Genomic DNA, 14125 nt, shown 5'->3' on the forward strand with positions numbered 1-14125 from the left:
AATTTTTCTCCCCCTGACAGGTTTGCAAACAAGTCCTCTAGTCTGGGAATAGGGTATTGCTCAATTTTTGACACTCTGTTGACAGTCAATTTATAATCCCCACACAACCTTACTGAATTATCTGGTTTCAGTACTGGTACTATGGGAGCTGCCCATTCTGAATATTTGACTGGCTCAATTACCTTCTCTTTCAGGAGCCGGTCCAACTCAGCCTCCACTTTAGCCCGCATGGCATATGGGACTGGTCGTGGTTTAAAAAATCTGGGTGTTGCGTCTTTATCCACATATATCTTTGCAGGTGGTCCCCTCAGCTTACCTAATTCTTCTTTAAAAACCTCCTCATTTTGTGCAAGGACCTCCTGTAATGTTAGCTTTGTTGTGCCAGTCATGTGATTAATTTCACCCCACTCCATTCCCAGTTCTTTTATCCAGCCTCTCCCAAGCAGGTTTGGTCCAGTGCCTGGTACCACCACTAGTGGTAATTCTTTAATCGTCATCTTGTGCTTTACCGCAACGGTCACTGTCCCTAGTATCTCCACTTTCTGTCCGGTGTATGTTTTCAGTTTTATGGGGCACCTTTTTAACTCTGGCAATCTCTCACTATTCCACAATTTCCGGAAATCAGAATCCTTCATCACTGTCACCCCACAGCCTGTGTCCACTTCAAAATTTATTTTTGTTTCATTAACTGCCAAAGTCATTGTGAGGGGTGCTACTTTTGCAATTCCAGTGTCCAGTATGCTATTCATAACAAACATGACATCCTCATCCTCCGAATCATTTTCCTCTCTCCCACCTATATGATGAGTTTTCTGTGTTTGTCCCCCTCTACTAGTCTTCATTTTTCTTTCACCTTTCCCCTGCAACGGCCCCAATGAGACTGTAGATCTACACATCTTTTGAATATGCCCCTTCTTGCCGCAGTTACGGCATTTTTCTGATATGAATCGACACTCATTTGCAATGTGTTGCTCATTACCGCACCTGTAGCATGCTCTACGGCGCTCACCACTCGCCTCTGATCGCGCAGTAGCCATCTTGTGCACCTCCTGGTGCCTTGCAGACAAAGTCGACTCCGAAAATTGGGCTTGAAGTTCTTGCACATCTTTGTTTGCTGCTTCCATAGCCTGCGCTATTTTCAGTGCTTTCTCAAAAGTCAGTTCGGCTTCTGACAATAATCGGCGTTGTATACGGTCGTCTCCAATCCCACAAACCAGTCTATCCCTCAGCATTTCCGTCAATTTATCTCCATACTGGCAATCGTGCGCCAATTTTCTCAGTATAGCGACATATTCAAGCACTGCTTCCCCTTGTTTTCTCGTCCTGGAGTTGAATTTGAAACGCTGAACAATTTCACTTGGTTTTGGATTATAGTGGTCTTTCAAAAGTTTTACCAGTTCCTCATACGTTTTCTCGCCCGGTTTGACCGGGCTAAGTAGATTTCTAATCAAACTGTATGTCTGACTTCCCACTGAACTTAACAAAATAGCCCTCCTCCTCTCTGCTTCCGTAATCCCATTTGCTTCAAAAAAATGTTCAAGAACTTCGCAATATTCTTCCCAGGTCTGTTCCTGGCTATTGAATGGCACGGTGCTTCCTACCAAACTCGCCATGCTGCTCCTTTCAGTAGAATAGTCCAACGGCTAGTGTCGTGGTGTAACGTTAGGCTCCTTAACTCCCCCTCACGACAAAAACACTTTTCAGGCTAGATTCTCTTCCTCCAGATTAATCCTCGTCGCCATTTGTAGTAACCGAATCTCAATGTTTAATACTGGCTTTATTTGGTAAGACCATGTAACAAGGAACAGTATCATCTTGCAGCTTCTAGCTACCACTTCGTCGCTGCATTCTCGACCACAGCCGAAAGGTTAACCCACCCAATAACTAGCGCCCTCTAGTGGACAACAAAACATTTCAAAGAAAACCCACTTTACTACAGGGGGCCAGCTGGGTCCAGACTTTTATGGGGTGGCACTTGGGAATCAAAACTACAATATGAAAACTACTCAAAAGTTTTGAAGATTAGGATACCCTGTTTTAATAATGGTAATAAATTGTGTAAAGCCAACACTGATACACAGGTCCATTCACAGACAACCTGAACAGTTTGTTGTCCACTCCAACACATTTTCCATAAATAGGCCAATGCTATAAAAAGTATATTATGATAATGCACCTTATTTAATCAGTCATATTCAAATGATGTTAACTCAAAGAACAATAATAAATACTACAAATATGGTATGCAGATATTTAATCTTATACTGATGGCAAAACTATATTTCTTTCTGTTATCCACTCCAAGTACTTGGCTGTAAGTAACATGGCTCTGAATTAAGACATTAACCCTTAGAACCCTAGACTGTTTTAAGGGCTTTTTCACTACCTTTAGTTAGAAGCATTTATCCTGGTCATTGTAAGTGCCATACACAAACAAGAACAATGAGCCATGAACAAAGTGAAGGGAAAAAGGTGTTTCTTTGTCGAATAAATTGGGATGCAATGTGAGTCTTGAATTGGATGCCATGTAGGAATTTGCTAGGATCTCAAAACCGGATTATGAACATGCTATGCCATAGAGAAACACATTATAGCGTTGGATTATTAACATGCTTTGCCACCACAACAACACACAAAAACGTGGGGTAAGTAAGTCGAGCTATATGAAGTTATTATTTTGATGTCACTTAGTCTGTTTTATAACCCAGAAGGATGTACTTGGTATCAAATGATAGCTCTGTGTCTCCTCTTTCATCTGACATGCGTGGCATATCTATCCGATCACGGGTTCGTGAGTAGGGCCTAATTCAAAGGAGAGTAATGGCTGTGCAGCGTTGGTTTTTGTACATGATGTTATTTTTCAGTCACGTTGTCTGTTTTTATAGCCCAGAAGGATTGATATACTTGGTACCAATGGATAGCCCTGTGCCTCCTCTTTCTTCTGATATGCCATATCTATGCGATCACGGGTTCGCGAGTAGCCTAATTCAAACGAGAGTGTGGGTGCGCAGGTGAACTAAATATGATGCAATTTGATTTAATTTCATGATTTTTTGTATTTTCATACTTGATCGCACAGACAAGTGTTTAGTCTCGTTGGAAAGCCCCACTTCTGCTCCGTCACGCAGTTAAGGTTTCATCTCGTTGCAATTACCGGAGCAATGTAGGCTAACAAAGAACTCAGGCAATGCAGCAGCCTGCTCTGCCTGACCAGCTATGGCAAGAACCACACGCAGTCAGCAAATTATGTTTTTATAAAGTAGCCTAGGCTAGACACTATTAGCCTACTTTTATTGGAGCCATCCGGAGATATGTGCCTAATATGCTTGCATTTCACCCGAATATTATCAAAATATGTTTGTAACAGCGTTACCGCGGGCATCCGCTTATTTTTGATCAGCCTCACACGTCAATGTCAGAGCCTACCTAACAAGAACAGCCCAACGCAGCTCACTTTGCTATGATTCATGTCACATTTTAACATTTTATTAACATTAATGTTCCAAGTCATCATCAACTCACCTGTTGTCACTGAGGTTAAGTAAGTAGTAGTCTACTGTCAAGTGTTTTTAACAGATGACTTGAATTGTCCCCTGCTGCTGCTGCACTAGGCCTACTCACGATTTGATTAGAACCGCAGGCTACACTTCCTTTCAAAGTACCGTTGAAAACGGCAGCAATCTTTTTTTTTTACTTTTCACTGAACGGAGCTGGGGGGGCCAGCAGGGTGGCCAAGCTTTGACCAGTGGTGGCCGTGGCCTCCCCTGGCCACCACGTAGCTCCGCCCCTGCTACAGATGAAATTATCTTTGGTTCGTTGAGGGGAAACCCAGATGAGTTTTTGCTGGTGAATGTTATTATTTTAGGGAAATGTTTTATTCATAAGAGTAAATACTTAAAGACTTACCCCCACTTCCTTGATTTTAAGAAAGAGTTTAATATTTACATGAAATCCCTTAATAAAATGCACGGGAAAAAAGCTAAACAGCTTGAAAACATCTTAGTTAACTTGAACATGTGGAATGATTATTAATCTCATATAGTAATTACTGTGGTTTGTTAAATATTTAATGTTAATTGTTGATTTTGTCTTGTACTGTTTTTGTGCTTGTACTTTAAATGATTTATATTGAATTGTATGAATTGTAGCATTGTAGTACATGATTCAATGTATAATAATTTTTTTTTTTTAAAAACATAGGCCTACTGCTCTAGGCTACACTCTATAACAAGACAATAATGGGGAATAGGTGCATGCATAAATGGAGGGAATCTGACAAGACAGGAAGTGCAGACCATATAAGGAGATGGGCAGGTGACAGACAGGTAAACACAAAGCACATGGCACTATAGATATATAATAAAGGCTAGATGTCTCGTCCATGCTGCTGGCCAATGGAGGTCGATGTCCGCACCTCGCGGCCATCTTTCCACAGTCAGCTCACTAACTCATAGCATTGTGTTTCAATAGACCTCTGAAGTACGCCTACAAAAAAGAAACAAAACGGCCATCTTTGCCCATATAAGGAGTTGAAGCTAAGTGCCTATGGCAAGTTGCATTGCAAGTTAGCTCTGGGGTAGCAAAAATCTAAGTGTGCCGCCTTCATGTACCAGAGATCACTGTATCCACTCAAAGGCAGAGGACAAAAGTGTGTTCAGGAAAACGTCTGTATTTCAGACTTTTTCATCCCCGCGAGAGTTTAACAGCTGCGATAATTCAAAATCCCCATGTTATTTTCCCATAGGAAAAATCGCCAGATACGCGAATGTCAAAGATGGCAGGTTTTTTGTTGGCGAACTTCAGAGGTCTATGGTGCATACTGTAAGATGTCATTGTTATAACCTGGGGGCATTGTTCTGCCTTTAGTAGAAGAAGATAGCCTGACGCAGTCATAATCAATTCTAGTCAGAATATGAGTCTGATACTGCTCCATTGGGACGTAATTATGGGGCGTGTTTCAACCGATACCTAACCAATCAGAGCAACGAAATAGCTTACCGTGAGGTGTAGGAAGAAAACACACGAACCATCCTTCTTCTCCACAAATGCCTTAACATTGTTTTCTGGTCTTTTGTAAAAGTTAGTGCCATCAATAACTCCTAGCCTACAGTGAAATCTAAGAGATAGGTTATGTAGTAGGCTAGGGTACGCTATTAGGAAAAAAACTGATGGCCTATATCCCCTCCGTTTTTATTAAATAATTCGAAAATAATTCTGTTGAACACTGATATGCTACAAACATGTTAAACAGCTGGGAAAGGCTGTCGCAAATCCCTGGAACAGGTGATCAATCAGAGATTTTAAAAAGAACGAGTAACATGTCGCAATGCAACTGCACTGTTTTCTCTTGATTAAAGTGAAACCACGAGTTTTCCCACATCTCAACTTTGGCCAAAGTTTTCAGAAATAATTGTTTTCAGTGATAAAACCTCATTAAACTAGATGTACCGCAGAGCGGTACAAAATATGACCGCCGCCCAGTCCAGCACATTTTTTCCACAAAAATAAGTCACGCTGAAAGGCATATATGATTCTAACTGTCTCACTGAATTGCATTATGCTCACTCAATTCTCACTGGTATCTGCTAGACAACAAGTACCAAAACATGATTAGTTCATAGATTTCACATGTAAAATACATTTTATACAACCCCACCCCCATCTTGCCTGTTCATAATTCTGAGAAATTCTTGAATTGTGTGTATGTGTGCATGTACATGTTTATGTTTATGTGGGTGTGTGTGTGTATGTGCTTGTGTGTGTGCCTGCGTATGTGCCTGTGTGTGTGCATGTGCATGCATGCGTACATATGTCTACTGTGTGAGTATGTGTCATACGTATGATTACTGTGAATGTATGTGTGTGCGTGTGTATCTGTTTATGCACATGTGTGCATATGGAATGGGTTAACATGACCCCTGGAGGCAAACATACGCAAGAAATTGGTCATCCTACGGTTCTCAAGATATTCACAGAAAACGGTCACTAAATGTACGCATAAATTATTTTATTGTAAGGCCCCCCATGAACAAAAGTTCACGAAACTTGGCATGCATTCGGAGGGTGTCATAATGATCCTACACTTTCAATTTCGTGCAGTTTTGACCATGTCAGCGAGAGATATTGTGATGAAAACACCTAATTTTTTGCTTTTTAATTTTTAACTAGGTGGCGCTATACATGAAATAAGTGGTAATGGGATGGATTGACATGGCCCCTTAAGTCCAACATACAAAAAAAAGGTGGTCCTCCTAGGCTCTACGGTTCTACGGAGGCGTGCATTCAGAGGGTGTCATAATGAGCCTACACTTCCAATTTCGTGCAGTTTTGACTATGTTAGGTCACAGATACCTGTGATTACAACACCTCATTTTTACTTTTTTGTGTTTAACTAGGTGCTATACATGAAATGAGTGGTTATGGAATGGGTTGACAGGGCCCCTTGAGATCAACATACAACAAAAAGGTGGTCTTCCTAAACCCTACGGTTCTCGAGACATTCACAGAAAACTGTGTCTGCCCTACCCTCCTTTCGGGGGGTCCAGTCCAGCGGGGGGCTACAGATAAAAAAAACGATGGTTCCATGCTATCCATGTGGGGTTACATGCCCACCAAGTTTCATGTACCCCGGTCTTTCAGTGTCCCGGGAATCTTTGACGGAAATTTGGCCATGCGAAAAAGAAAATAAAAAAATCTGACTAAACCTATATGACCGCGGCTTCGCTGTGCAGCGGTCATAATAATATGCATTTTCCATATGGGGTCTTAAAAGCCATGCATCCTTCTAGCCACAGCGTTTTTGTTTCAAGCATAAGCCTAATCTAAGCATGCTCAGATGACGTGATAGACCAGGCGCTGTTGCTCACCTGTCCATCATCGTAAAGCCCGATTTGATTGGTCCGCCCGATCTAGGGCGAGCATACCTGCTCCACAATGGAGCAATGCCAGACCGAACTTCCCGACCTCAAATGTTGTGGGCGGGACTAAGTTCGGAATGGCACCCAGGCTAAGAAGAAGATATACAAGTATATATACAGCGGATGTATGTGGTAAAAGTTTAATAAACCGAACACTGAGGAACTCATGTGTGTAAGTCAAGTCCAGATTATAACTATGTTAATAATGTTTGTAAGAAACCAAAGCGTTTGTAAATCTGTCAAGATTTCAGCGAGATAAGAGTATTTGTGTTCCTGCAGATCACTTGTCTTACATCAGGTACCACAAAGCCCACCAGATGGCTTGCCTGTGACAATATGGCCGCCAGTGATGTCGTTAGAGACTCAACAAAACATACAAGAATGATCACAACATTGACAGGTAGGGGGAGACAAAACTAACAATCTAGGTGGGGATCCTGACAATATGCTATGATGCAGTATGAGTCCATGTTAAGTTTGCAGCCTGCTTTGGTTCCTATCAGGTCAAGTCAAGTCACCAGCCTGCTTTTGATGTGTGATTACAAATGACAAAGCGTTTTTTGTACCTTAAAATAATGTTTCCAAAATCGTTTCAGTTGTTCAACTCGTAACAGGGTGAACGGCACTTCTGCATTTGCTTCGTATAAACCATCAATAAACTTTGAGGACTTTTTAAACCTCCACAATCATACATGTGGACCACTCATTGACTCCTGGTTATTCTATTCAACAGCTGCAAACACTTTCAGGTTCTCAGATTTTCTAGGCCTACCTCTATATTGTCTTGAATGGTCCTAACATGCATACATGATAACTATAACAGTTAGTGGTTAAAAAAGGTTGACCAGATACACTCTTGAAACGTATAAACACCTTTAAATATGTCAGAGGGACAAGGTAGTACCAATCATAATGGTGAATTATCTTCCATTTCTTCCTATAGAACTTTGTGCTGAGCCCGGCACTAAACAGTGTTTACAGTATGTAGCGTGACGCGTTACAGACACAAGCCACATGACAATTTGAGAAGCTTTGCTGCAGCTGTGAGCTGACGAGGAACTCTTTACTGTTGGGTGTGATGCCAAACAGTGAGACTCACTGATGTGATATCAAGTTATATAAAAAGATCCTTCTAAAGAGATGTACAGTATAGTATTTACAAAGTGCAGCTGAATAGATGGGCGTAATGCAGAGGACAAATCTGTGTGTTTATCACACTGATCACTGCCCTGTTCACATTAACATTCACATAAAGGTGGAGATGAAGAGCAAGGATGTTGTCCCTACAGTGTGAACTTGAAGCTCTCATTTCCCTTTAAAAAGCCTGTGAAATCAACATTAAATCAATATTTATGAATATTTTATCAATGTTTATGTTTATTAACCCTCCTGCCTGTACAGTGATTGACCTAAAAGCTTAATGAATCAATGCAGTCTTACTGGTGGATGAACAGCACATAGACTGTGGCTCTGATACTCTACGCCTGGATAACACTGCTGTGTACTGGGGCAGTGAGGTGGTGGTAGTGTAGTGGTTAAAGACCTGGGCTAGCGTGCAGTAGCCTGTTTATTGGGGTGGTGGTGGTAGTGTAGTGGTTAAAGACCTGGGCTAGCGTGCAGTAGCCTGTCTATTGGGGTGGTGGTAGTGTGGTTGAGGAGCTGGGCTAGCATAGTAGCCTGAAAAGTTGTGGGTTCAATTCCCAGCTTCCACTGGTGTACCTTTGAGCAAGGCACTTAACCAGACAGAGGCCCTTGTAATATAATTGACATGTGTAAGTCATTTTGGATAGAAGTGTCTGCTAAATGAATAAATGTAAATGTATTGATATAAGGCAGAAGACTTCAAGTCTGCTTAGGACCTCTGGCAAAGGCACTGCTATAGATGTTCTGCCACGTGAAAAAATACCATCTGTTGTAAGTAAACCCAAAATGAACTTTACTTCACTTTACAGCAATCATCAAAACAAATGTCAAATGTTAACTGTTTTAACAAACAATAACATTATCTTGCATTGCAAGCATGTGATGGAAATCAAGCCCTTTCCTTGGAAACAAAGTATGTCATAAAATCTGAGTTATGCCATTGCTCACTCATGAGAAGGAGAAAGGAATACAAGGGACTTTCAGTCTGGTAGTTCCAGCTCTGTGTTTGTGGTCAGGTTTGGCACATGGCCTGGCACTGTGGAGAAGAAAGGAGGAAACAGACACATACATGGGCATTTCAACAAATAGTATATATTACTTGAGAACTGTGGGTGTGGTGTAGGTGTGATATTTGTGAATCTCACTCCTAAAGACTATAGTGTAGTTCTATGCACAGATACATTAGATTGTAATGATAGTGTGATCAAACTGTTGCCCACATAACAAGTAATAATTTAAGACCAAGCATGAATGTATTATAATCACAACATGCAGATATTTCAGAAGTGCCCATCAGACCAGTTGGGTTTTCACTGTGTAATAATTAGCTCTGACTAGATTGTTGGTCTATCCATGGGATATGATTAGAACCTGCTGAACCTGAATTAGCCTGCTCTGATTTTCTTTCTCTCTCTCTCTCTCTCTGCAGGCTACATCTGCATGGCATTAAATGTACCTTATGTGGTAAGTGTACCCTTTGGGGATCAATAGAGTGATCTACCTATCTGTGCATCTCCAGATCTATGTTTTACTGTCATTAAGCTGCCAGCTCAGTGGACTCCAGCCTTAAAAGTGTCTTATGCATGGGAGTAGCGGGAAAGAATTGTGAACACCCATCAAACGTTTATTTATTAATGAACCAGATCAAGCTTTGTTCAACATCCTTTCTTCCCTTTAGCCACCATAGAGGTCAGTTTAATAAAGTAGTGCCAATTGAGGGGCGTTGGCCGAGTTGATTATAAATACTCAGTTGTTGGCATGACATCATAAAACCTGAATAAAAATATCACCTACAACCAGCATATATATTTATGTCTTGGACCTTGAGTACATTATTCTTTCACACAAACTCGCGTCACAGACCTACGTCACACACCAGTTGGTGCAAACAATCAGAGTTTTGGTTGATTTGACCATCAGTTAACTTCAAAACAGGTATTTTACTATTGATAGACAATTTCAATACATCATAGGAGTGATTAACGTCAAAAAATCTAGACTGGAGAAACTCAACATTTGACCACCTGTTTAGTGTTCTAAAGACGTCAAATAGTCCGCTATAATTACCAAATTCATAGCTAAAGAGCCAAAAGGAAAGACACATGGATGCCTATAAAAGCTGTGCTTTCATTATACAACTAAACACGACAAAATACATTTATAACCCTTGAGCCAGCTCCTTACTATGTGATCTCAATGGCAATGCAGCTTTTGTTTGCACCTCCAAAAACATGGCGTGCCTGGTTACCTCGCAAAAACACCCACAAATACCCGTATGTTTGTGTGAAAGAATTGGCTTGTAATGGTAGCTTTGATACCACAGATGAATGAAGACACAGTCAGGCAGTGGTAGGGAAAATCAGGAACAGATTTACTTACATTGATTTATTTACAATGATACACATCAGAGACAGCATGACTTCACATAAAGATCCACCAGTTGGTCTAACTAGACAAACAGTTAGTATCCTTCCAGGTTGACAGGATATGCCATTGGTCATCCCATCTCACATGGACCACACTGAAGCAGACCCTAATTAGTGGCAACTTGGCAATCCAAAGCAAATGATGCCAGGGATGTACCCATGCAGAACAGTGAAACACTGCAAAACCATAACATTATAACACATAATCACACACAGATATAATCAGGGGAAAGAATATAAGGAAATCCCATATGTGGAAGACATAGTAGAAACACCAGGACATAAACTAGCCTACTTATGAATATAAAAATCATAATTTCTGATTCCAGTACCTTCACTAAAGCACATGATATATGAAAGGTTTGCCAGCCTTAAATACATATTTACCATTTAGATAAAAGTGTGTGACCGCTATGTGTCTTTTGTATTGCTAGTTTAATTTAAACATGTATCAGTCCCTGATCTGGTGTGTGTTATTTACTGGAACGTCACATATTACCAACCGTCCCGTATTTCCAACCTCTTACGTGTGTCACTTACTATTCGTTTCTATACTAACCAAGACAGTGGATTCCTAAAGAAACGCAAGCACCCACACCATAAGTGTATTTAAATTAGCTATGTACCAAAAATTACATTTTACCGTGACTTGAAGAGCTGTAAACAGTCTTGTAAGGCTGTGTGTACAAATCCGCTTGGAGCTCCGGTGGAATTTTGAATTGCGATGGGATTTCTCGGGCTAACCGTTGATGTGCCGTGAGAAAGGTTGGGAATAGGCACCTACCAGCCCAGCACTAAACTCCGAGCATGGTAAACAAAATTGGATATTTCAGGCAGTAAAAGCCCCGGTAAGACCCAAACTAGATTTTGTTCAAATCTACACACCTATAGCTACTGAAAAATGTAAGGTTCATTTATCAAATGTTATTTTGAAGTATTAAAAAACATTGTTGTTTTAGAATTTTCAAACAAAATGGTTGGTAATTAGTACGTTTACGATACTGGAGTAAAAATAGAAGAATAGAACATTATTTTAGGGAACAACAGAGACACATTTAATAACTGCATTAGTTTCACTAACCTGGCAGTGCATACTAGCTATGCAAACAGAGGCAGGAATTTCCTTAAGCACAGTTCTCAAAGTCAGTGAGCTATAGCTTTGCCATAGAGATTTACTAGTTCAAAATGAAGAGTTATCTGACTATAGTAGTGAACATATCATTACATCATACAACAGTGAATAGTCTTCAGTTCTCTCAGTTCTAAGGTGCCAGCTGAAAGATATGATGCTGTGAGACGTTACATCTGAAATGAGATCAATGGAGATCATTACTGTATTATTATCATCATTATTATTATTATTATTATTATTATTATTATTATTATTATCTTATAATGTGGGTCTAGTTTGTTGATGATAATTGCTGATCAATTTCAGTCAGCAGCATTTTGCTTCAATACCTCTAGTTGCACTGGTTTCCCTTGATGAGGTAGAATGTTCCGGTAGCCACTCCCAGCAGGCCCAGAGTCAGACCCACTCCACAGAACACTGATGGACCAAGACTGGGCTCAGACACCTCAACATCTGAGGAGGACACACACACACAGACACAGGAAGTTGTCATGTATTGCAGAAGATTCATTACGTATTTTGACAGTATGTCTGATATCCAGCACTTTTTAATGGCTTTAACATTAATGACACATTCCAATATGCCATCACCCCAGTGTCTAATTAAATAAATGCTATAGTCTCACCCCACTCTCTTGTCAGGGGCTCATCCAGTGCTGAGTGCTCCACAGTACAGGTGTACATGTCCCCCTCCTGAGGGGTGAACTTCAGGGTGGAGAACATGGTAAAGGTTTCATCTTTGTTTATGTGGTACCGACTCAGGGTGACTTCCCTGGTCATGTTCTTGTTGTTCTTGGTCCACCTCACTGTGACCCGGGGAGGGTAGAACCCAGTCACATGACAGATCAGGGTGTTCTCAGAACCCACCTTCACCTCATCTTTGGGGTAGATGGAGCTCATGGGGGCATCTGCCAGTCGATTAGAATCAGACTCATCATAAGCCCTCCATCATACCTATACTTAGGCATTGGGTACAGATCAAAACAAAAAAACAATGGTTCCATGCTATCCTTGTGGAGCTACATGCCCACCAAGATTCATGCACCCCGGTCTTTCAGTGTCCCGGGAATCCTTGACGGAAAATTGCTCATGCGAGAAAAAAAAATCTGACTAAACCTATATGACCGCCGCTTCGCTCCGCAGCAGTCATAATAACACACACACGCAAGCACACACACGCACATAGATTAGCAATTACAATCATATACACTCTATACTGTATGTGGTGTCCCATGGTGAAATCATCTTCCATTGCAATTTCATCTGACGCATTCAATCTAAAGTGATCGCTGGACGATAATCAACTTTGACGTGAGTGCTGTGTGAGATAACACCGTGGATAATAATTAATTGATAAAGTGATGATTACAAATGTCTTACCTTGAGCTTCTGGTGGATTCTTGTAAACTTTTTTAAGGATGTCCAGACTGGTCTTAAACACCGCCATAGCCTTTTGACCCACTTCATATGTGCCACGAAATAGTATGATTCCTGTATCTGCAAACTCTGGTAATGTCATGATTAGCTCCTTTTTCTCAAAATCCACATAGGCTACCTCATCACCCTCCAGAGTGATGGAGAGCTCATCAGCATGATCCGTGTCACTGTACATGGCAAACCACTCATCTCCGTAATTAACTAAAGTAAAGGCAGGAGGAATAGCGCATTATTTATTTCATGATTATCACAAATTGCTTTCATTTCCCCTCAATACAAAACAGCAATGTTATGACATCTCCAACCATTTATTTAATCTTTTTCACATCTACAAAACACAGCTACAATTTAGAAATACAAAATGGAATATTTTAATTCATATGTAAACATGGGGAAATTAATTCAAATTGAAAATGTTCTCACCAGTGTCTGAGTAATGTGCTCAGATTAGCATATTGACGTACTAATGTGCATCTGATTAAGAATAAATAACTAAATAAATCACTTGTACTGTGTACTCACGCTGGGCTTCGGACTGCAGGACACCTGTAACACTCAGAATGATAAAAACAACTCTAGACATGTTTGCATGCTGTCAAGACCTGCACTTCGAACTGTCTGGTAACAATGAATCAGAGAAGGTTTTCCTGTTATCAGAAGTACTGAGTAACGTCCCATGGGAGTGCTAGTTTCATGCTTACTCAACAGTATCCAGGTAAAACCTTAAATCTTAGGGCAGCTTTTGATGTACTCACTCTATATACAGTATATAAATATGTGTGTGCGCGTGTGTCTGTGTGTTGTGCTTTGATGTGTTTTATGATAACTTGATAATAATCTGTTATACAGATTGGACACAGAGACAGTACAAATTGGATGGGCAGCTTCAACCTTACTTCACAAAAACATGAATGAATGTGCTTTTTATGTTACAAGCACAAACACAGCTGAAATATTCCCATTCAGAACCTTAATTTGGATCACTGTAGGGTCAACAAATTCTCCCATCTCTCTATCTATGTTAGCAATTTGGATGACAGTCTGCCAAGGAAAACGTGACAGGTAAGCTT

The 14125-nt window shown here is 40.6% G+C and overlaps 1 protein-coding gene across 1 annotated transcript; it reads right to left on the minus strand.

The window, feature by feature from the left end:
- Nucleotides 1-10410: 10410 nt before the first annotated feature.
- LOC143136338 (H-2 class II histocompatibility antigen, A-U alpha chain-like) lies at nucleotides 10411-13668 on the minus strand. The gene is made up of 5 exons (XM_076297008.1): nucleotides 13578-13668; nucleotides 12999-13256; nucleotides 12245-12526; nucleotides 11948-12071; nucleotides 10411-11791 (listed from the first exon to the last, which is right to left on the minus strand). The coding sequence occupies exons 1-4, from the start codon at nucleotides 13636-13638 to the stop codon at nucleotides 11950-11952; spliced, it is 723 nt and encodes a 240-aa protein (XP_076153123.1). The 5' UTR covers nucleotides 13639-13668; the 3' UTR covers nucleotides 10411-11791; nucleotides 11948-11949.
- Nucleotides 13669-14125: the final 457 nt, after the last annotated feature.

The sequence above is a fragment of the Alosa pseudoharengus genome, unplaced genomic scaffold (assembly GCF_046254945.1).
Source record: "Alosa pseudoharengus isolate Yale_2024_CS ecotype anadromous, Long Island Sound unplaced genomic scaffold, YU_APseudo_1.1 YU_APseudo_1.1_scf_20, whole genome shotgun sequence".
Taxonomy (NCBI): domain Eukaryota; kingdom Metazoa; phylum Chordata; class Actinopteri; order Clupeiformes; family Clupeidae; genus Alosa; species Alosa pseudoharengus.